Source organism: Macrobrachium nipponense, chromosome 19 (genome assembly GCF_015104395.2).
Source record: "Macrobrachium nipponense isolate FS-2020 chromosome 19, ASM1510439v2, whole genome shotgun sequence".
NCBI lineage: Eukaryota > Metazoa > Arthropoda > Malacostraca > Decapoda > Palaemonidae > Macrobrachium > Macrobrachium nipponense.
In genome coordinates this window covers 27,316,640-27,338,868 of record NC_061088.1, presented here as the reverse complement: position 1 = coordinate 27,338,868, position 22,229 = coordinate 27,316,640, and the positions used below count along the sequence as shown (strand labels likewise).

The 22,229-nt window shown below is 38.8% G+C and overlaps 1 protein-coding gene across 1 annotated transcript in view; it reads left to right on the top strand.

Moving 5' to 3' along the window:
* LOC135215403 (titin-like) overlaps positions 1-22,229 on the top strand; it is a 206,828-nt gene that overhangs the window by 45,327 nt on the left and 139,272 nt on the right. The window contains 29 exon segments of the mRNA XM_064250008.1: positions 1-37; positions 330-512; positions 1,005-1,210; positions 1,636-1,865; positions 2,484-2,627; positions 3,289-3,546; positions 3,906-4,049; positions 4,199-4,280; positions 4,560-4,747; positions 4,972-5,520; positions 5,643-6,440; positions 6,836-7,237; positions 7,883-8,683; positions 8,853-8,976; positions 9,122-9,268; positions 9,425-9,555; positions 9,684-9,935; positions 10,196-10,339; positions 16,865-17,003; positions 17,297-17,409; positions 17,718-17,861; positions 18,142-18,281; positions 18,607-18,954; positions 19,255-19,423; positions 19,955-20,098; positions 20,528-20,631; positions 21,015-21,165; positions 21,394-21,537; positions 21,849-22,006. The exon segment at positions 1-37 is cut by the window's left edge and continues 128 nt beyond it. Coding sequence (XP_064106078.1) covers positions 1-37; positions 330-512; positions 1,005-1,210; positions 1,636-1,865; positions 2,484-2,627; positions 3,289-3,546; positions 3,906-4,049; positions 4,199-4,280; positions 4,560-4,747; positions 4,972-5,520; positions 5,643-6,440; positions 6,836-7,237; positions 7,883-8,683; positions 8,853-8,976; positions 9,122-9,268; positions 9,425-9,555; positions 9,684-9,935; positions 10,196-10,339; positions 16,865-17,003; positions 17,297-17,409; positions 17,718-17,861; positions 18,142-18,281; positions 18,607-18,954; positions 19,255-19,423; positions 19,955-20,098; positions 20,528-20,631; positions 21,015-21,165; positions 21,394-21,537; positions 21,849-22,006 — 6,574 coding nt within the window.

The window sequence follows — 22,229 nt, the reverse complement described above, 5'->3', positions numbered from 1 at the left end:
CATCGCCAAGAACAAGTCCGGAGAGGCCACTTTCCAGGTATGCTTTGAAAACAGTGTCCATGTATGTTTCGTAGTTACATATCTTTACCTAGTTTTTAAATTTTTTATTAGTCCCTTCTTATTGAAGGTTTACCCATTATCATTAGGGATAAACGATTATGCCGTTGCATATTATTAATGTATATAAATGTACTCTTTAGATGTTCCATGGACGTTCGGATTATCACTGGTTTCCCTATGACACATATTTGACAACTGAAAGCTGCCCGTGATGACAGAAATCATTGCACCTTTAACATTCTTCCCCTTCTTTCCATTCTTCACACCAGTGCCACCTCAATGTCTTGGAGATGCAGCAGATGGTTGCCCCTAAATTCGTCGAGAGGTTCCAGCAGGCGGCTGTGTCTGAGGGCGAGACCGTCGTCCTCCAGTGCCGCGCCGTTGGTACACCTATGCCTCTCCTGTCTTGGCAGAAGGATGGTGTAACAGTCGAAAATTCACCCAATGTCATGGTAAGTTAGAAAGAGCGTATTCATGATACCAATTGCAACTAAGCACAGGCATCCTAGCCTAACTTGGATCTAACCTCAACCTCTCCTTCCACTGATTATTGCATTACTGGGTACCCTAATTGTGCACTCAGCCTCTGTGTGTGTGTTTTTTTTTTTTTTTTTTTTTTTGCGTCAGGTCATAATGCCATTACTGGGAATTTGCTAATTTAATTATGCTTGTTTCTTTTTATCTAATCTTAAACGCCCCCACCCCTTCCCCCCTCATAGATATTATCGTTAATGAATCTGGCTTCCTTTGGCTTAATAAATGAAGTTTAGTGTCTGATCTTTGCTCAAGTTTCTGATCTTTGCTAAGTTCAGTCTAATTTATTCGTCTTCTTTCTGTTTGTATTTACTTGAGTTCATGTCTGTTTTTGATCTGAGCTCTAATTGTTCAGTAGGTTTATTTTCCTTTTATTTGATTTAATGACAACATTCTCTTGACATTTCCAGGTCCAGTCGGACATGAACGGTGCTTCCAGCCTCCAGATCTTGAGTGCTAGCGCCGCCGATGCTGGCTGGTATCAGTGCAATGCCCAGAATTCTGCCGGTTCTACGGCCACCCGAGCAAGGCTTCATGTACAGACAGACAAAACCGCCGGTCCTGCCGCCCCACAGAGACCTCACTTCCCCAAACCCGTCAAGATAATCGAACCTCAGTAAGTAGTATCTACAGAAGCACCACCATTTTTACATACCACTCAATGCTGCAGTTTATTGCCAAAAATTAACGAAAAAAATAAACAGGATTAACATAAAATATCTTTCTTTTGTAACAAGAACAGAAAGAGAATATGTTGTGTGTAATTGACAAAGGAAAAGAATGTGTATTAAGAGTAGTTAAGACTGAAAACGTCGGGAGATTTGTAATCCCTGGTAATTCATATAGTCCTTTTCAGAAAATCTTAGATCGTAACCAATAACAGAATGTCATTGGTAACAGTCTGTCGGTTCAGATTGTATAAGAAGCCATAAATTGTTTGACTGATGTTGACAGCTAGCTTGGCAATACTAGTTGCCTTAGACGTCAAGAAAGGAAGAGACAAGACAAGTCACCAATTAATATTGGATTTTTTCCTTCCAGACCCGAACCAGAACCCGAGGTAATCATCCTCCGCCCCGTGGAAAGGGCCCATCACGCCCCCAGGGCCCCTGAGGAGGAGCAGCCCACCGAACCCCCTGTTTTCACACATCCCCTTAGGGATATCGATATTGTCGAGGGCACTCGCGCCCATTTCGAAGCAAAGGTTACTCCCCTCGGTGATGCCACCATGAACATCGAATGGCTTATCGATGGAAAGCCCCTTGCTGCTAGTAAGTGCCTCCTCCTCTTCCTCCTCATCATTCTTACTTTTCCTGATCATTTTGCTTTTCTTCTTCCGTACTTGAGGTGTTCACTATCATCACTTCCAAGAGGTCACTCAAGGAAAATTCAATTTTTATGAATTAATCTTGAATTAGCGTGTTAAGAATAGTTCTTTAGACAAAATTCAATTTTAGTAATTGGCTTAACAATACAATTTTGATTTTTCTGGTGGGAACTGGAGTAGGTTATTGAAAAAGATGGAACTTATTGAATAAATCATTTTTTCCTATTGATCATCCCATTATGAATACTGAATAAGTAATTTTTCTTATTATTGATCCTATGAATCATTTGTATTTCTAATGTTGCTCTCACGTATAAATTAGCCTTAATATTTATCTCATAGATAAACAGTTACTTTAGGTATTTATCCTAAGCATAAGTCTTAATATTCATCTCAAACTTAAATTATTGATCTTAATATTTTATCTCAAGCTTAAATTATTGGTCTTCTGTACATTGATATGACACATTAATAGTTAGTCTTGATAGTTGTATAAAGCTTGAATATTTTTTATGTTAATATCAAAGTGGGTCGTGCTAATGTGTTTTCTACACACTCACAGGTTCCCGAGCCACTGTGACTTACCGCTTTGGCTTCGTAGCTCTGGATATTTTGAATGTCATTAAGGCTGATGCTGGTGTTTACACCTGCCGTGCCACCAACGTTAAGGGCCAAGCTGAGACTTCTGCTAACCTTCGAATTACAGGTAAGAAAAATCCTGGGGGTTTATTGATTGACTGGAAAGTTGCACTGGTATTCCTCTCAACTGTGAATTAATGTGGATTTTTCTGTGTGCGTCTCTGGATTTTATTAGCTGGCGTATTTCCCCTAAATATTTTATTTTTTCTTTAAATTTTAATAAGGCGGTGAATAGTAGTGATATTTACGTCCGATGTCCATATGTATCCTTCTACGTTAATATTTTATTATCTTATATTATATCGGTTCATACAGCTAAATTTTTGGTGTTTTCGTAATGCTGGAAAATCTTTTTTAATTAACGGTTTAATGTAATGAATTCGATATTGTACAAGAAAAATAAAAATGTTTAAGCACTTCCAGTATGAATGCCTTCATGCATCCATTTTATAATCTAAATTCTGAAAGTTACTTAATATAAAGTAATGTGTGGGAAATGACATTTAAAATATAAAAAAAGACGACTGTCATAAGTCTTCCATAGTAGGGCCTAGGCGTGGCTATTTGCCTGGCTTTCATGGATTTTAGATCCAAGCTGAAGTTTTAAACTTGGTCAGCTTTTATTGTAAAATGGTTCGGAATCCTCATCCAACTTGTAGAATATTCCATAAAATTAGATGCAGCGTTTTGGTTACCGTTAAATACGTAAATATGATTTTCCTTTTCAGAGCGCCCCCTGATTGAGAGCCAAACCCAGCATCCTCAGGCTATGCAGCAGATCAATTTCTTGGAGGACCAGTCGCGCTACCAGCGCACTCTCTCCATCGAGGAGCACGCCAGCATCAAGCCCAACTTCGTCAAGCCTCTTAACAACCTGGGAGAGGTTTTGGAGGGCAAGTACGCCCACTTCGAGGCTCAGCTTCACCCCGTCAGTGATCCATTCATGAGGATTGAATGGTTTAAGGATGGAAAACCAATTACTGCCAGTAAGTGTCGTTTTTTATATTATTTAACGTTTAAAGTAACCATTCCTACTATAACCCTTTTTCTTGATAACATGGAAGATTGCAATTTGTTTAAATGTATAGATACCTAATAAAATAAGATTGATAATTATTGAGGATAAATATAATGGAACCTAGGAATTAAATGAATAGGATATTACCTTTCACTTGGGTCTGTGTATCTTTTTAAAAACAGCTTTTAGCTTTCTATCAAAAGACCGGCTGATTGTCACTGCTCTGAATAGTGCAACAGCAGGGCAGTCAAAAAATTAACTGGTGTCATTAGTAATCGATTTTCTTGGAGATGGGTTGCGCAGAATAACATAAACCTCTACACTCAGGTTCACGTATCAACCACATCTACAACTTCGGTTATGTTGCCCTGAACATCATGCAGCTTCGCAGCGAAGACAGCGGCACCTACACTGTGAGGGCCACTAACAAAGCTGGAGAGTGCACTTGCCAAGCCTCCATTACTGTTATTTGTAAGTATAACCGTGAACTTTTCATTATTGCAATCCTGCAGTTCTTCAAGTTCTTTGTCTGTAATCACAGCATTTAGCATTATCATGATTGATATTATTCCTCCAGCATAGCTGAAGAATTAATTTTCTTTTATTTTTAAATTCTTCAGCTCTGGCCAGCGTGACTGGAGATCTAGGAATTCCTGAACAGAGTCAGTACATCAAGAGTGTTGAGGAGATGGAAGCCTACAGGTATCACAGTGTAATTTTGTTTATACACACACACACACACACACACACATATATATATATATATATATATTAAGTATATCTATATATATATATATATATATATTAAATATGTAGAGTTCTTTATAAGAAAACTGATGGTTATATATCATTAAAGTGAAATTACCGTATGAAAAAAGGGTTTGGACGAAGAAATCGACCCTCTTAAGAATCTGTTTATTACCAATATAGACTGAATTTTTAAGAAGTAACTGAACCAGTGGTTTGTCCATCTTTCAACAGGCTACAGATGCTGCAGAGGAGCAGTGCTGAAATTGCCGAGGCTGCCACTGCCCCCGTCTTCAAAACTGAACTAAAGGATGCCACAGCCCGTGAGGGAGGTTATGCTCATTTTGAGGCCAGGCTTGAACCAGTAGGTGACCCCACCCTCAAGGTGGAGTGGCTGAAGGATGGTCGCCCAATTGAAGCAAGTGAGTGTCTTTGCTTCCTCTAACATAAATTTGTTATGATTCTCTTCCACGGATATGAATGTTACTCATGTTAATGTCAGACTGACTGGATAGGTGTTAATGAATGTCCTAATGCTCAGTGGTGTGGAATTCAGGTTTTATATTGATATGATTTTTTATGGCAGATATTTTTTATAGCTTCTTTATGTCTAAGAATTGTACTAAGATTGTTTTCTCTGTTGCAGGTTCCCGTATCACCTCTTTCTTCAACTTTGGTTATGTTGCTCTTACTGTCAAGGCCCTCATTGTGCAAGATGCTGGTTCCTACACCTGCAGGGCTTTTAATGCAAAAGGAGAGGCTCGGGCTACATGCAACCTTACTGTCCTTTCTAAGACTGAACAAGAAGTTGAGAGTCAGTATGAAGACACTGTTTCTAAGATGCAATACCTGGAAGATTCTTCTCGTTTCTTGAAGACTGAGACTGAGGAGACTTCTGCTGTAACCATCCCACCGAAGTTCCTTGGACCTCTGAAGGGAACTAATAAGATTGTGGAGGGTCAAAAGGCCCACTTTGAGATTCGTTTGGAGCCTCAAAGTGATCCAACCATGACTGTTGAATGGTATTTCAATGGTCAAGTTATAATGTCTGCTTCACGTATCAAGACCTACAATGACTTCGGTTATGTTGCCCTTGATATATCTGACATCCGTCAGTCTGATGCTGGACAGTACACAGTTGTTGCCCGTAATGCTCTTGGTCAAGCACAAATGAGCACTATTATGTCTGTTGAAAGTAAGTTGTTTATACCCTTACCTTTGTATTGTATAATGACTTATACTCGGTCAAATACTTTAGCTTAATATTTATGCCATCTTATACATTTCAGTATATGTATAAACTTTGCTTCTTTTCAGCACGATCTGCAGTTGATACAACATCTATGCATGAAATTTCCCTATCCAAGACTTCCGCCATGGAACGCCGTCACCAAGAACCTCACTATGATATTGAGGAAGTTTCCAAGTCTAAGCCAGAATTCACACAGCTTTTGCAAGATCCCAAGCCCCTCCCAGAGGGAAAGAACATTCACTTGGAAGCCCGCTTAGAACCCATGAATGACCCCACAATGAGAGTTGATTGGTATTTCAATGGCAAACCTATCACCATTGGCTCCCGTTTCAAAACCTACTTTGACTTTGGTTTTGTAGCTCTTGATGTTGTTGGTGCTTATACCACAGATTCAGGTGAGTACACTTGTCGTGCTGAAAATCAGTTAGGAAGTGCCCACACTTCTGCATGTGTACGGGTAATTGCTACGGACAGCATTTACAGCGAAAGCATGCACGATGGTGCCATGGAACAGATTCACTTCCTTGAAGACTCATCCCGCCACCAGCGTACACTCCAGGAGGCTTCTGACATAAAGGAATCACCAAGTTTTGTTAAGTCTCTGAAAAATATTGAGACCATTGAAGGCACTAACATTCACTTGGAAGCTCGTCTCAAACCTGTTGGAGATTCTTCCATGAGAGTCGACTGGTTCTTTAATGATTCACCTCTGAAAGTTGGACATAGATTTAGGCCAGCATATGACTTTGACTATGTTGCTCTTGATCTCCTTAGTGTATACCCAATTGATTCTGGTATCTACACTTGTAGAGCAACCAACAGTCTTGGTCAGGCTGTCACTTCAGCTTCGGTCAAGGTTACAGGTAAGAACTAATGCTTTTTCTTTTTTTTGTTAATATCAGACGCATGATTTTGTGCACCTAGAGACCTTGTGTCCTCATGAGTGTGATGATTATATCCTTCCCAATTTTCCAGTCTTGTAAATATTATGTAATTGTTTTTTTAAGATCTGAATGTCACATGTAAAATCAGCTGTTTATCAGCCAGTTTGTAGCTTGTCATATGTGGAATGAATTATACCTACCTAGTTTGGTAATGCAAATCTCTTGTGTAAGTTTTTAGTTATCCTGTAAGTATCCATTTTTATCTGTAATACCAGTTCCCTTTTTGAAATGTCCATTATTGTTAGAATTTGGTGACCCTCTCTGTTTTAGCTGTTTTTATTTCCTTTGACCTTTTATTGAACCTTTTCCTGTAGCCAAGAAGGATCTAGTGTTCGACTCAGAACACCCAGATAGTCTGCAGAAACTCCAGTATCTTGACGACAGCTCACGTTATCAGAAGCGGGAAACTATGGAGGAAGTTTCCATTAAAATTAAACCCCATTTCTTAACAAAACTCAAAGATGTTATTCAAAAGGAAGGCAACAGCGCTCACTTTGAAGCCAAGATCGAGCCAATAACTGATCCAAACCTACGTATAGAATGGTATAGAAATGGGATGCCAATTCAGCTTGGATCTCGGTTCCGCTTGATCCATGATTTTGGCTATGTGGCGCTTGACATCTCAAAGCTTATTGAAGAGGACTCCGGGATCTATACATGCGTAGCTACAAATTTGATGGGCAAAGATGAAATCACTGCCAATCTCAAAGTTATAAGTGAGTAATGCTCAAAGTCAAGCTGAAGCTACTGGCAACGGGTCCTGCATTCGCCTGCAAGCTCTTTCATGCAACGCATCAGCTCATTCTACTTGCTCTATCTGCTCTTTCTGTTCATTTAATGCATTTGCTTTTAGAGTAGTTAACATATTGGTTATGGTAAATCTTTGACAGGAATAATAATAATTTCATGGCGGGGCGAATCTCACTCTATCCTGCATTCACCTTTTACTTGCAGAACTTCCTTTCATTTCCGTTAGTACTGTTCAGTACAACGATAGACATATTGACAAACCTTCGGGATTAACTGTTGGTACTACGCTCATATTGATGCTTAAACACTATGCTAATCGTATGCTGCGTAATATAATTCTACCGGTACATTAACTTTTCTAATGGTGTAAAATATAAACTAAAGTAACACAGTAGCAGTCTACTAACTTTTGAACAAATTACTGATTCCATTTTGCATGGTTATGATAATAGCAAGTGATCACTTAAATTTTATTTTGCAATAGTTTTACGATTTTCGATAAATTATCAATATTCTTCGTTTCAAATGATGGAATTTGCTTTGATTGTTAAGATTTCAGCCTTTATGTGATATTGCTCCTTTCATGTATTTGTATGTGTAATGTTTTTTAGAATCGTCTGGAATCGTCATGGAAACTGAAAATCAGCATCTGACAATGGAACAGCTGCAGATGCTTGAAGATCGAAGCCGTTACGCACGCTCAGAAGTAATCGAAGAAACAACTAAGCAGGCACCAGTTTTCACCAACTCTCTGAAAAACCTTGAAGTTCTCGAGGGGCAACGTGCTCACTTTGAAGTAAGATTAATCCCAACCTCTGACCCAACCATGAAGGTTGAGTGGTTCCACAACAATGTTCCACTCAAGAGTGGGTCTCGTTTCACACAGTACAATGACTTTGGCTTTGTGGCACTGGACATCATGTATGCTTATGCTGAAGACTCTGGTACCTACTCTTGCGTTGCTACCAACTGCATTGGTCAGGCAATTTCCACTTGCACTCTTACGTGTCATACAAAGGAGTCTATTCTCTCTGAGACTATGAACCAAGAAGCCATGACCAAAATTTCCCGTCTAGAGTCGTCTGCTCGTACCCAGCGTACAATCACCACAGAAGAAACCACCATGCAGGCACCAGTCTTCACTTCACCTCTCAAGGACCAGAACCTGATTGAAAATGCACCTCTTCACTTTGAGGCTCGTCTTATCCCAGTAGGAGACCCTGATCTCAAAGTAGAGTGGTTCAAGAATAATGTGCCAATCCAACAGGCCAATCGTATTTCTTCCATGCATGATTTTGGTTATGTTGCCCTGGACATGAAATATGTCAATCCAGAAGATTCTGGAACTTATACCTGCCGTGCCACTAATCGTTTAGGCCAGGCTGTCACCTCAGCTTCACTTGTTGTCTCTTGTAAGTGAAGGTCTTCCCGGGTATTTTGGTTTTTTTTATTTTTTGCGTTTAAATTGGAGGTTTTTATTTGAATTTATTTTGGTTATATTTAGATTGAATATCCATTAAAAATCTGTCATTTCTTTTAAAGCAGTTTAGGAACTAATACATTTCAATGATGTAATTACAGCCAAGGAATCTCTCCTTATGGAGTCTCAGCATTCTGAGGCTTTAGAAAAGCTTCGCCATTTGGAAGATTCTTCTCGCTACACGAAGTCAACCACTGAAGAGACTATCATCACACAGGCTCCCAGGTATGTCATTTATTTTTCTTCTTGTGTTGTTGTTTCAGGATTTTTATTATTACAGATTTTTGTTCAATGGGAATTTTTTTGTACTTTGCCAATGTATGAGGGCTATTAATAGATGTATGCAGTATATGATTTTTCTTGTGCTTAGGTTTGTGGTACAGCTCTCTGGACTCAGGGAACTATGGGAGGGACAGAGTGCCCACGTTGAATGTCGACTTGAACCATATCCTGACCCTAGCATGAAGGTTGAATGGTTCCACAATGGTAAATCTCTTCAGATCGGACACAGGTTCAGGTAAGAACATTATCTGTGGTTATTAGTGTTCTTGTGGCTTTTACAAATACGTAAGTTAATTGACAATATTTTCTTTTATAGATTTTCCATTCCATGTGTCCTGGTTGTCTACAGTATCAGTTCATTCATTACCTGCATATTTTTTTTTATTAACAGAACCATGTATGACTTTGGTTTCTGTGCCATGGATATCCTACAAGCTGTAGCCGAAGATTCTGGTACCTACGAGGTCCGTGCCACCAACAGGCTTGGCACTGCTACATCTTCCATTACCATTCAAGTTAAACGTAAGTATCTGTCTATTATGTAAAAATCAGTAACTACGAGACACGAATTTTCAATGAATCTAGTGTGCATAGGACATGTTTTTCCCTAATGGAGTATGAGAAAAGCATGAATCCTTATATCTTTCCAGCCAAGAGTGATTTCATCATAGACACCCAGCATCCAGAAGCTATGGCAAAGATCACTCGCCTTGAGCAGAAGGCTCCATCAAAGCTTCCCGAGGACACTATGATTGTTGAGAAACCCAACTTTGGCCGTGCCCTAAGGAACCAAGACCACCTGATGGAAGGTCAAGCCATTCATATGGAAGCTACGCTCACCCCTGTGAATGACCCAACCATGAAGGTTGAATGGTTCTTCAATGGTCAACCTATTCCTTCAGGTGAGCTGTGCTGTAGAACCTATAAAATTTGAGCTCTTCTTCCGAAAGAAATGTAATGTTCAAATTTTTGTCAACAAATTTTTTAGACACCCGAAAAGTATTATAGATCGAACTCTTCGGAAATTTAAATAATGATTTGTATTTATGATCACTTGAATGATGTGAAGTTTATTTATACCATGTGTTAGTGTCTACAGACAAGATTTAGAAATAGGGACACAGTGACATCCTCTGAAAGCAAATATGATATCTCTTTGTAGGCCATCGCTTCCGTACTACATATGACTTTGGCTTTGTGGCACTCGATGTTCTTTACGCCTACCCAGAGGACTCTGGCACCTACATGTGCAAGGCCACGAACGCTGCTGGCCAGGCTGTCACCTCATGCAGCATCCGAGTGGAGGGTAAGCTGGAGATGGCACGACGCGTACATGGTTGTTTCGTCTACACTGGGGATAAGCCCCTTATCCGTCTTCCCCGTCATACTCCTTATAACTGAATACAAAGATTAAATTTTTCTCATGAAGCACAGTGATAGGAGAGAAGATAAAAAATGTACATACTAGAAACTAAAGTATTTTTCATATCTGCATAATGATACAACTCTTAAGATATCATTTTAAGGTTCTGGATTATCTAAATGAGTTTTTTTGATATTTTGTACCTGTATTGCACAGGAAGAAGACTAGACACTACCGCACTGTGTGCTTTATGAGGAAGATTGTCTGATTTATTAGATAAAACGAATGAGCTTTTCACAGGAAATGTCTTGGTGCAAATTGTCTTGTAACATAACAGTGGAAATGGTTTCTTCTAAAGATTGCTATTTTTTATGCCTTTGGTGATATTGTAATGGTATCCTTAGCTACTTAAAAAAAAGATGATTGTATTCTTGATAATGCTGTTGCCGCTGCTAGTACTGCCTGCTATAGGTCACAATATTTTTTTATGATGTGAGTTTAGAATATTTTTAGGAAGCAGGAACATTTTTACCCATCAGTATAATCTCGAAGCTCAAATTGTTTTAGCAAACCAATAAACGGCTGTGTTTGATAATATTAACAATAAAATTAATAGATTTAAAAACCAAACCTTGCATGACTATCTAAAAAAGACCTCACTAAACTACTAACACTTGACTATCTATGCATGCCTATGGTATCTATTAGATTTAGTTGCTGTTGCTTTATCACTAGTAGCAAGATGTTGTTGCTTTATGAAAGTAAAGCATCTAGTCATCTTAGCACGTCATTACATGGTCTGCAGTGCTGTACCTGGCTTTATTTAAGTCTCTATTCCTGTTTGCGTATTGTAAATAATTTGTTAATGTACTATAGTTGGTATTAGTATATTTTCCTATTTTTTGCAACTGTTGTGCATTGAAAGCATATTGGTTGAAGGACAGCAGGTGTAGAGCTTGTATTTCAATGTTCTACGCCTTTTTCATTTTATTATTTTCTTTATTCATTACCTAAATATTGACTTTTATTTCAGTCGTATCAGTGATGATGTTTATCATTATTATTGGAGGAAAAAATCCACATTTATGTATGTGTACATATACGTATTTAATTTTTCAATATGTACATGTACTTAAGTCTGGATTTGTTTCTCCATGTCAAGACTCATGCTACTATGAGTATTATTATTATTGTTATTATTATTACTGATGTCACTGTGCTGATATTTTCTTACCGTTTTTCGCAAGTCTTTCTCTAACACTAATTCACACTAATTTGTTCTAGAAGCGATTCGCTATTTCACACCCGCCAGAATTCTCTGTGTTTGCTTAGAATAGAAATGGAGGCGTTCACAGTTCACGCTCTGATCCTTTTGCACCACACTGTATCCCCCAAAATGAATTTACTCGTTTGCACCACACTGTATCCCCAAAAAAAGAATTTTCTCGTCTCGTTGCTCAGCTTCTCAATGCAATGGTCGTCGTTTAATTTAGATAACGAACAATAAACGGGGGCTGACTATATGAAAATACCACTTGTCTGTACATATCTATAGAAAATCTTTGTTAGATATTCTTTTCACAACAATGGCCAGTACTTCCTCGTCGCATCAACTGATGCCAAACGATCTGGTGTCTTTTCATATAGTTTCGCCTCTGCAAGACATTTGATTGTCACATCGACACGATGTTGCCTTCGCTTATATATTCGCTCACTTTGCTGACTGTGTTCATTCAAGTTGACTGATGAAATGCCTGGTTCACCCACACCGCTCCACGTAGTCCCGTTTCTTGCGTCAGCAGTACCTGGTTTGTTCTAGATTTGTTTTGCCCGTTTATACCAATCTTCTGACTCATTCATTCCACCGATATTTCTCCAAAATGCTTTTGATTTATAGGTAGAATTTTTATAGTAATTCTACGCTAATTATGCCCACCATTATTTCTTTTATATCACTTGGGTTCATTGGTCGATTCTAACCATGGATTTTGTCTAGATATATTTATTAATATTCCTTCGAAATGATTTGGATATTTTTGGTAGTTTTAACTACCATGTTCCACCGAAGAATATTGGTAGATTTAAGTTTGAGCTGTTAATGTGAAGGGATTTGATTAGAAGATTTTGGGTAGAATTTATGTGTACCATGGGTTCTTGTAGTAGGATTAAATCAAATCGACCATTTTGAAGTGCCTTGTTAGAATAATGCCCCTGCCTTAACGCCAAAAGAAATTGTGGCACAAATATGCGTCTTCCCCAGTTACGTAATTTCCTTTATATCAAATAATGAATGCAAAAATGAACTCAAAAGTGCCAGAGAGGGTTTCCCAAAACAGTGGAATGATCAGCTATTAATCAAAGTAAGATGTTCGGTATCTGTAACCAGGTAATGCTGACGCTTCTTCTATATCACGAATGAAGTCTCACTTCTATCAAGACTTCGGACAGGGTTGTATATTCAAAGGGAGAGAGGAAAAGAATAGAGAATTTTGAAAGCGAAACCTCTATTTTTGCACGGTAGGAAGTTAAGATTTGGTGCCAATGAGCATAAGAATGATGTAATTTACGAGAAAAATAAGAAAAAAATAACCGCAGTTGTCATTTGCGAAGAGGCTTCAAATAAAATATCGGAAGAAATCTCTAGTGTTTCTATTCTTACCAACGACAGAAATAATTCAGAGATGAATCATGAAGGAGAAAGATATTAATATTCAGAGAAACTGAACCAGGCAAATTGTTGCTAGGAAAAAGCAAAAAATGTTCGCGGAGACTTATTCCCGGAGATCCTCCGAATTGATTACAAAAAATCATTCGTGCGAGGAAGGGCCTCTTCTCTCTTCCCTCCTGCCGCGCCGTTAGCAAGAAGGGGACTGAAGGCAACTATCGACCTGCGTTGGATATAGGAAGCGTAAAGCAGCTGAAGGGAGGAGGGAAAACAGAAGGGGGAGGGCCTTCGCCCGAATTAAAGGGGAGGAGCTTGTAGAGGGAAAAAAAAAAGAGAGTACGTTGGGGGTGAATCAGGCAAGTGAGGGATAATAGCCGCAGGTATTGATCGATGCTCGTATGGTGGAGTACTTCCGTGCGGGCGTTCACGAACACACACACACACACACACAGGTGTTTTCATCCTTCGTTCATCAGTAGCTCATCCGCCCTATCCGCCATCCTTTGATAAGTGGTGGTCTGGTCGGTAGCAGTGTCTGATGAAGGGTGTGTGAGTCATGCACCTATTAAAAATGTAGCGGAAAAGTTTGTTGGGCGGCATGCCCTAGGTTTGGTCATGTGTTATTTTGGGGGATGAGGCAGCATCGTCTTTTTTATTTCTCTGCCATTACTAGACCGACGTGGCATTATGGCCGCTTGTTGGAATTTTTGCCTCACGAGACAAAGGCACTGACTATATCAGGAACCTTGAAAAAGAATGCAAAGACTCTCGTCCACGGGCGACGAGATTCCTCCCTCATTTTTGTCTAAATCGTTTAGACCGCCGTCGACTTGTAAGATAAGTCTTTGAAGTCCAGTAAGCTGACCATAGGCCGGATCTCCGCTTGTCCAATCGCCGTCCCTCGATAGACCTACAAAAATAACGAGATGCGTTGATTGGTCTCGAGGAGGCGCTACGACCAATCACCGTGAGGATGGTGGGCGTGGCTAAAGTGCAGCATCACAGATTTCTGAGAATAGCTTTCAATCACCCACATTCAAATTTAGAAACTACATGAGCGAAGTTACTAGGGATGCGCTTTATAATTGATTGCGATCTGATTTTTTTTTTTTATATCCATCTCAAAGACCCTTGATTCACTAAAGCCTTGCTGTCGTCCTTTGGTTCTGAGGCGAGGAAGAAAGAAGAACATAACAATAGAGACCAAACTGTCATAGTTTTTAACAATGTACTTCATTTCATTATGTTTGTCACATCAATTATAAATGTATAGTTAAGAGCTTGGTAAATATAGTTTGTTTAACCCGTGTTCCTATGAAGCTAACTTAAACGTTTGGTAAAAGAGCATAATGATGATTATTTTCCACGACAGTAAGTTCTTAATTAGGCATCATTTGATTCATAAAAAAATAAAAAGACTGTCAGTTATCCTGCAATAGCGAATTGCAGAAAAGCTCACGCTCGCTTGAGGAGCTACAAGCTTCGTTAAACCGGTGACAGTGACATTTTTATGTCTCTCAAGGCAGAGATCTTAAGAAATAATTGAAGCTGGCAAGAGCACCTGCCTGATGACGCAAATCATGCAGCAGGCGATCAGATTCTGTCCAGATGTTCGCTCGAGGGATTAGAATATAGTTCAGTGGGTTGAGGAAAAGGGTTATATTGTTAAGTTCTTGGAACGGGAAGAGGTTTATATATCTGAGAGAGAGAGAGAGAGAGAGAGAGAGAGAGAGAGAGAGAGGAATGGATCGCTGAACACCATCAACTCTCGACATGTTTGTTTATAAGAGGTTTTCAAGAGTGTGGAAATTTTTGTATATCAGCCTTTCAACACCCCTTGATTTATATGTTAATTTAGGAAGGGGAGACCAGCAGATGGGTACATCGGAAGTACACATTTATCTGTGGAAGACCTTTGTAGATGATTTTCTGTGGAATTGATTATTTTATTTCTAACTCTTCTATGGTTCGTTGCTTTTAAAATTCCCTATAGAATGCAGTTCATTGTTGATTACATTTGAAATAAAGACTTGAGAGTTGGTTCCTGCTTTTCGTAGTGAAGGCTACTGAATTTTATATATTTTTTTAATTGTTTTTACCTCCTTTTACAATAGTTTACTAAGAGCAAACGCCAACGTAATCAGTTTATGAAAATAATACGGGGAGAAAAAACACAGGGCTAAAGGGTTCGCTCGTTGGCAACTGGCGTTTGTACGAGTTGCCAAGAAATATTTTTCGAACATTATTCTGCCTCACCTGGCCAGGAATTTCTTTAAACTTTATCTCAAGCTCATTAGGGAGGCGCCGGTGCCTTGGCTATTTATGGCTTGAGGGAATGTCTTTTCATGCATACACGGCTGTTTCTTTATGAGGTCAAAGAAGCTAGTTTCACTCAAACACCGATTTCGAGTTCAAATCGTAAATGAATTTGAAAACCAATAGATGAAGTTGACATGAAACGATAACGATTTCAGTATTAGTTCATAAATGCGTGAGTGTCTTTGGTACACAGTTATCAAAACTGGAAAGCGAGAATGTCTTTGGTACACAATTATATCAGAATTGGAAAGTTGAGCTGACTTATAAATGGACTTTTTAATACGGATACAAGCCGCTTCTCATAGTTTTCCCAAATATGGAACTTGCCTTAAATAGTCCATCACTTGCGTCATTCCCCCGTAGGGGGAGCAGATGGCTGTTGAATTGATATGTAGCAGGTGGGAGGTGTGCCAAACTAGGACTGATGTATGTAGGAAATAGTAAATTATATTACCAGGCAGTGTCTTGTTCGCACATTAGAATTCGTCACTTTAGATGATCGTTAATGAGTTTTTCAGGTCTCCATAATACAGATTTTCATATTCATATCTTTACTGATGTTGATATATTATGAGCTCGCTTGTATCAAAGCAAACGATGCTTTAATTTTTTTTCTATTGGATGAACTTACCAACACTGAAAATGGAGAGAGATTTAGAGAATTCGTCGAAGGAAAATTCTTTGTGTGTGTGTGCGTGTGTTTTTTTTTTTTTTTGTATATGTAAAACACATAGAGCATAAGCAGGAGACAGCTCTTTTGCAAGACTGTCCCATAAGCTTGTTCCTATTTTGATTACTAGGGTTGACCTTTGCCCCTTCTTTAACATGGATTTCACACAATGATAGCGTAAAGGAATCAAAGAATTATCGATGAAAAAAATATGTCGACCTACAAAAGCGCGATAAGGCGAAATCTGTTAACCGAACTAATGCACTTAACATCTTAAAAGTCATCTTTGCATGCTATCAAAAATGGATTGTGGGATCAAGGTGACGGTTGCTGTTGGTTCGACTAATGTACCCGAGGTGAGTAAATAATTACCCTACTAATGCTTTCTTATGTGAATTTTGTGAGATAGCCTAGGATTCGTATGTGTTGTTTGCCGAGTTCCCTGAAGATTTGCGTTCTGTCGCCATTGACTTTAAAATGTTCTTTCGTATAGTATTGAAGATCAGAGCAGATTGTATCATATAATTGTATATATATTTACACACACACACACACACACATATATATATATATATATATATATATAGTGTTATATATATATATATATATATATATATATATATATATATATATAGATATGTGATATATATATATATATATATATATATATATATATATATATATATATATATATAAATATATCGTATTATATAGTGATATATATATAGATATATATAATAGAACGGGATTATGCTTTCTTAAGTCCTACATGAACTTGATATGTTATTTCCCAATGTCACTTTTCCCTTCACAGCAACCAAAGGCCTCCAGTCCGAAACCTTGGACGAGGAGCGCATGCGCAAGATTCGTCAGCTGGAGGCTATGGGCCAGAGGGCAGAAGAGGCTAAAGAAATTGTCTTCCAGAAGCCTGTGTTCACTACTCCCCTTACAAGGTAGAAATCAAGGTCTCATTCTCTCTACTTAAGTTGATTTATGAGACGCAGTGAGCACCCAGATGATGTGTCATTGTGTAACGCGCACACTCTACGGGAAATAATCCCGCGTTTAATTATCAAAACCGTTTTAGAGAGGCAAAGCTTATAATTCATATGCTATATTAGAAAAACAAAGTATAAATTTCGTAAATACTTCCGTCATTTTTGACGGAGCAGGTACAGACGAATTACACATTGATGCTTATACCATACGTCTCATCTATTCATAAAAACAATACCTATTCTTCCAGTGTTGACAACATCGTCGAGGGTGAGAGGTGTCACTTGGAGTGTCGTCTGGAGCCTATCAATGACCCTAACCTCAAGGTCGAGTGGTTCGTCAATGGAGTCGAGATCAAAGCTGGTGAGAGATCAGCGGTTTTAGATTTTATTTGTTTGGCTAGATGGTATTTATCATTATTTACTTACTTGGGAAAATGGTTTACTGATAACTTATATCACTTTGGTCTACACTTGGACAATCCTCATTAGAATTTATCCTTCCATTCTTTCATTCATGTAGAATAATGTGCAACAGGTAATAATTTAATCTGGAAATCAGTCGTCAGCCTTTTGTCTCGCCTGGCTGGTGACACCATGCCATGAAACCCGGGTCAAAGACTTGTGCGGTTTCAGTTTTCTAGAAAGTCAAGTTCACGTTTCTTTCAACAGGTCACCGATTCCGTACCACTCACGATTTTGGTTATGTTGCCCTCGATATCCTCTACGCCTACGCCGAGGACTCCGGCAACTACCTCTGCAAGGCCACGAACAAGATGGGCGAGGCTGTTAACTCTTGCAGCGTTAGAGTCTCCGGTAAGGGGTTATTCGAATCAAATCATGTGACGTTTGAATATGAGCTTTAAATTGTTTCAGGTTTCTCTGTAACTGTGTATTTAGCTTAGTTATTTGCTGATGTAATGTAATAGTGCTTGATTTTTTTTAAGTTTTACCCCTCTGAATATCCTTTCCAGAGTAATACTTTAAAATAAATTATTGTTAGCTCCATTTTGTTTATACAATTTGATGATGTTTATTCATATTCATATTGGTGTGAAGTATAAAATAACTAATTTGACTTGTATCCCATCAACAGCTCGTCGCTCCATCTACTTGGACACCCAACACCCCATGGGCTGGGAAAAGATCCAGAACCTGGAACAGCGCGGACGATACGAGAGGATCGAAGTGTCTGAAGCGCCTCAGATCGCTCCTCGTTTCACATCTGAGCTCAGAGTACGTTAATCTATTATCTCCTCGGACACTATATCATTAAAGAAGTTTTAAGCCTCGCCTTATTGATTCATTTTAAGTTGTACAAATTTACCTTTTTTCAGTCATATTCTAATTTAGTATTCCATTACTGATGTTTAATAACGAAGTTATCTATTGGGTTTATCCATTCATTCTTAGTAGAAGAACTGTATTTTAAAGTCAAGTCTGAATAATGTGTTGAACAAAGTGTTATGTCCAGTAACAAAGCACCAGACGTAACAGTGAAGAGGAGGCATTTTCTGACAGTGAATTCGTTTCTTCATGGCTCTTCCTGTGATTATTCCAGGGCGTCTCCATGCTGACCGAGGGACATTACGCCCACTTGGAAGGCCGCATCGAACCTGTGCATGATCCAACCATGAAGGTCGAGTGGTACCACAACGGCAAGGCTCTGCAGTCCGCCGCTCGTTTCCATACCACCTTTGATTTCGGTTACGTCGCCCTTGATATCACCACCGTCTACGCCGAGGACTCTGGCGAGTACGTCTGCCGCGCTGTCAATCACATGGGCGAGGCAACTTCGTCCTTCAGCTTCAAAGTGGAGGGCAAAGAAGGCGTCGTCTATGAGTCAGCTCACCCAGAGGGTCTGGAAAAGATCCGCGAGCTGGAAGATACTGCCAAGTTTGGCCGACAGGTTAGATGAGACTTCGGTATTTATGTTCGCTTAGAATTGTACGCAACATTGCCTTGAATGGAATAAAAACTGATTTTCCTCTCCACTTTTATACTTCCTGCGTTTTGAAATTTTCAAAGAATGTTTCAATTTTACCTGTTAAAAGAACCCTTTGAAGCTAATAGATCACGTGCGTTTTGAAATTTTCAAGCAATGTTTCATTATTACCTGTTAAAAGAACCCTTTGCAGCTAATAGATAACGTGTTCGAGGAAATACCGAAATACTACATATGCTCAACAATTTTTGTTCTCCTCTTCAGGTCTCAGAAGAAACCCGTACCTTCCAGCGCCCAGTATTCACTCAGCCACTTCAGAATCTGGACAACTTGACCGAGGGAGAGACAGCCCACTTCGAGTGCCGTCTCATCCCGGTCGGAGACCCCAACCTCAAGGTTGAATGGTTCAGAAATGAAAAGCCAATTGAGACAAGTAAGTGTTTAAGAGGAAATGAATACTGATGGTCGAGAACATTGGAATCAAAGCTAGTTTGTTATAACGGGACATTTTATTTTAAATCTTAGTTTCTGGCGGCCCTTCTTTGTTCAGATAATGAAAAACTTAAGTTATAAAAGCATTCCATCGGAACCAATGCAATCTGGTATATAGTTCTAAAATTTGGCATTATGTATTAGGTGATACTCCGCATGTACTGCTTATTATCTATAAAAAAATAATTATTATCTAGATATACTATCTTCCTTAAAACAATTTTGGGTTGGCTTAATTTATCCCATTTCAGAATGAATGAATACACGATGCCAGTGCCTTAATAAGAGTTATCAAGATGAAACTTATTCAAAGCTTTTTATCACTGGCTCAAAAATGATTTCATATCTGTAAAAAACACCCACATTTTGTTTTGTTTAGATTGTCTTTAAATGAAAGAAGTTTCCCATATCTGTTTTTTCAAGAGCCGCTTGCAAGGGATTCTCATTCCGAATTTCTCTCTCTCTCCCACAGGCTCTCGAATCAACCGTACCCACGACTTCGGCTACGTGGCCCTTGACATCACGGGCGTACGTGCCGATGACGAGGGCATTTACATGTGCCGTGCTTACAATGACCTCGGTGAAGCCGTCACTACTGCTTCCATTAAGATTAGATGTGAGTATTGAACCAGCTGACTTTTTTGTTACTTAAAGTGGCGTCTCAACGACTGTGGTCATCGTCGGTGAAGATTAAAATAGGTGTAAATATTCCTTCAAAGGAGAAAGTTATAGAACAGGGGAAGTTTCAGGACAAATGTATTATTGTATTTAATATAGATGAAAAAATGGTTCCTGTAATGTAGAAAGATATAAACAACAGTATAATGGGTATTGAAATAACGCTCGTTAAGTAACCTTCGTTTAGTTTTTGCATATTTATTTATATTGTAACCCTTTTCGTTATTCGCCAGTTATTTTGGAAATGCTCAGGGAAGGTTTATCATTGTACTTGAATCAGAAATGCCGAGATTAGCAGTGTCATTATGAAAACATAAGTGGTTGTATTCAGGTCAGGATTCATTGCACTGATGTATTTTGCTTTCAGCCCATGCTAACATCCAGCTTGACAGCCAGCATCCAGAGGGTATGCGTAAGATCCAGGCTCTGGAGGAACGCAAGATGGTCGGAAAGGAAGATGAGGGTGATAAGGTATGTCATCTTACGATGTATATTATTTGCAGCTGTAGAAATGCGCAATCATTTTATCTCCGTTTTGTCATTTTACGATTACCTTGTATCTCTCATGCATTTGTTGGTATGTGACATTTGAGGTCTGAGGTGTTGAACACAAATTGTGAATAGTTTTTCCCTTATTTATGTAAACAGCATATATATATTATATATATATATATCTATATATATATATATATATATATATTATATATATATTGTTTCGTTTGTTGCAGTGCATTGAAGTTCTAAGCATTTTTATGTTTAAAAATATCTTGTATCAAATTAGTTATTTGGAGTGTCCTCCTAGCAAATTAATTCTTAGCGTTGTTCTTAATGACTTGTATTAATTTAATTTCCAGGTTTATGATAAGCCTGTTTTCACCTCCACGCTGACCGGGCCCTCCCAAATTCTGGAGGGACAGAGTGCTCACTATGAATGTCGTGTTGTGCCTGTGGGTGACCCCAGCATGAGATACGAATGGTACTGCAATGGAGTCGAACTCAAGATGGGTAAGTACATTAAAAGATGAATGGGAATACAGTTATTAGATATGTTAAGAAAGCTTAATATCACCTGTCGTTACCTTTCTATTTATTTTATTTGCCATATTTTAATATGGTGGACATGAAAACGGAACTTCCCCGTCCAGTTTTTTTGTGAAGGTTTGCTAGTATCTAAATTTCTATTCTTTCCATAGGCTCTTTCATCTAACAGTGAAATATTCTTTGTTCTTACAGGCTCAAGGTTCAAGACTACAGCGGACTTTGGCTACGTAACCCTTGACATCTTGCAGGCTGTTGCTGAGGACTCTGGTGTTTACATGTGCAAAGCTATCAATAATGCTGGAGAGGCAGTCAGCTCTTGCACAACCAGGGTTGTTGGTAAGAAATTATTTTAAACGGCGCTGTGTGTTCTGTTAGGCAGCTAAAGTATTTGGGTTTTCAAAAGTGAATGATACAATTGCCTTAGCTAAAAGCAGTATTTGAAGTATATACTGGACAACATTAATGAAAGTCTGTGCTCCAAAACAGTAAACTCAGAGCTGTTGTAAGGTTATTTCCATGGTAATGAATTGTTGACTTATATGAGAGAGAAGATTGTGTCCTTTAGTTCATAAGCAATTTGTTGGATTATTTTCCATTTATTAACACTGACTCTCCCAGATAACTGTAACCTTCTTTCCTCCCTTTAGCTAAGGACAGCATTCTGGGCGACGCCCTTCATCCCGGATGGGAGACCATCAAGCTCAGGGAAACTCAGTGGAACAGGGTCCCAGAGACGCCCACTTCACCCGAGTCCCTGGAGCCTCCAATGTTTACCAAACATCTGGAAAGCCACGAACGCCTCCAGGCATGTGTTTCATTTATTTCTTATTTGTTTACTTAGTTCGTTAAGTTGGTTAGTTATTTAGTTTTTAAGTAAAATATATGCCTTATTACTTGGTTAATTATTTAGTCTTTAAGGTAAATGTGTTCATTATTACTTTATTGGGAACTTACGAGATATGAGTGAATGTCTTCGAGAAATGGCTACTGTAATGTTAAAACCAAAATATTATTTACGAAATCAGGTG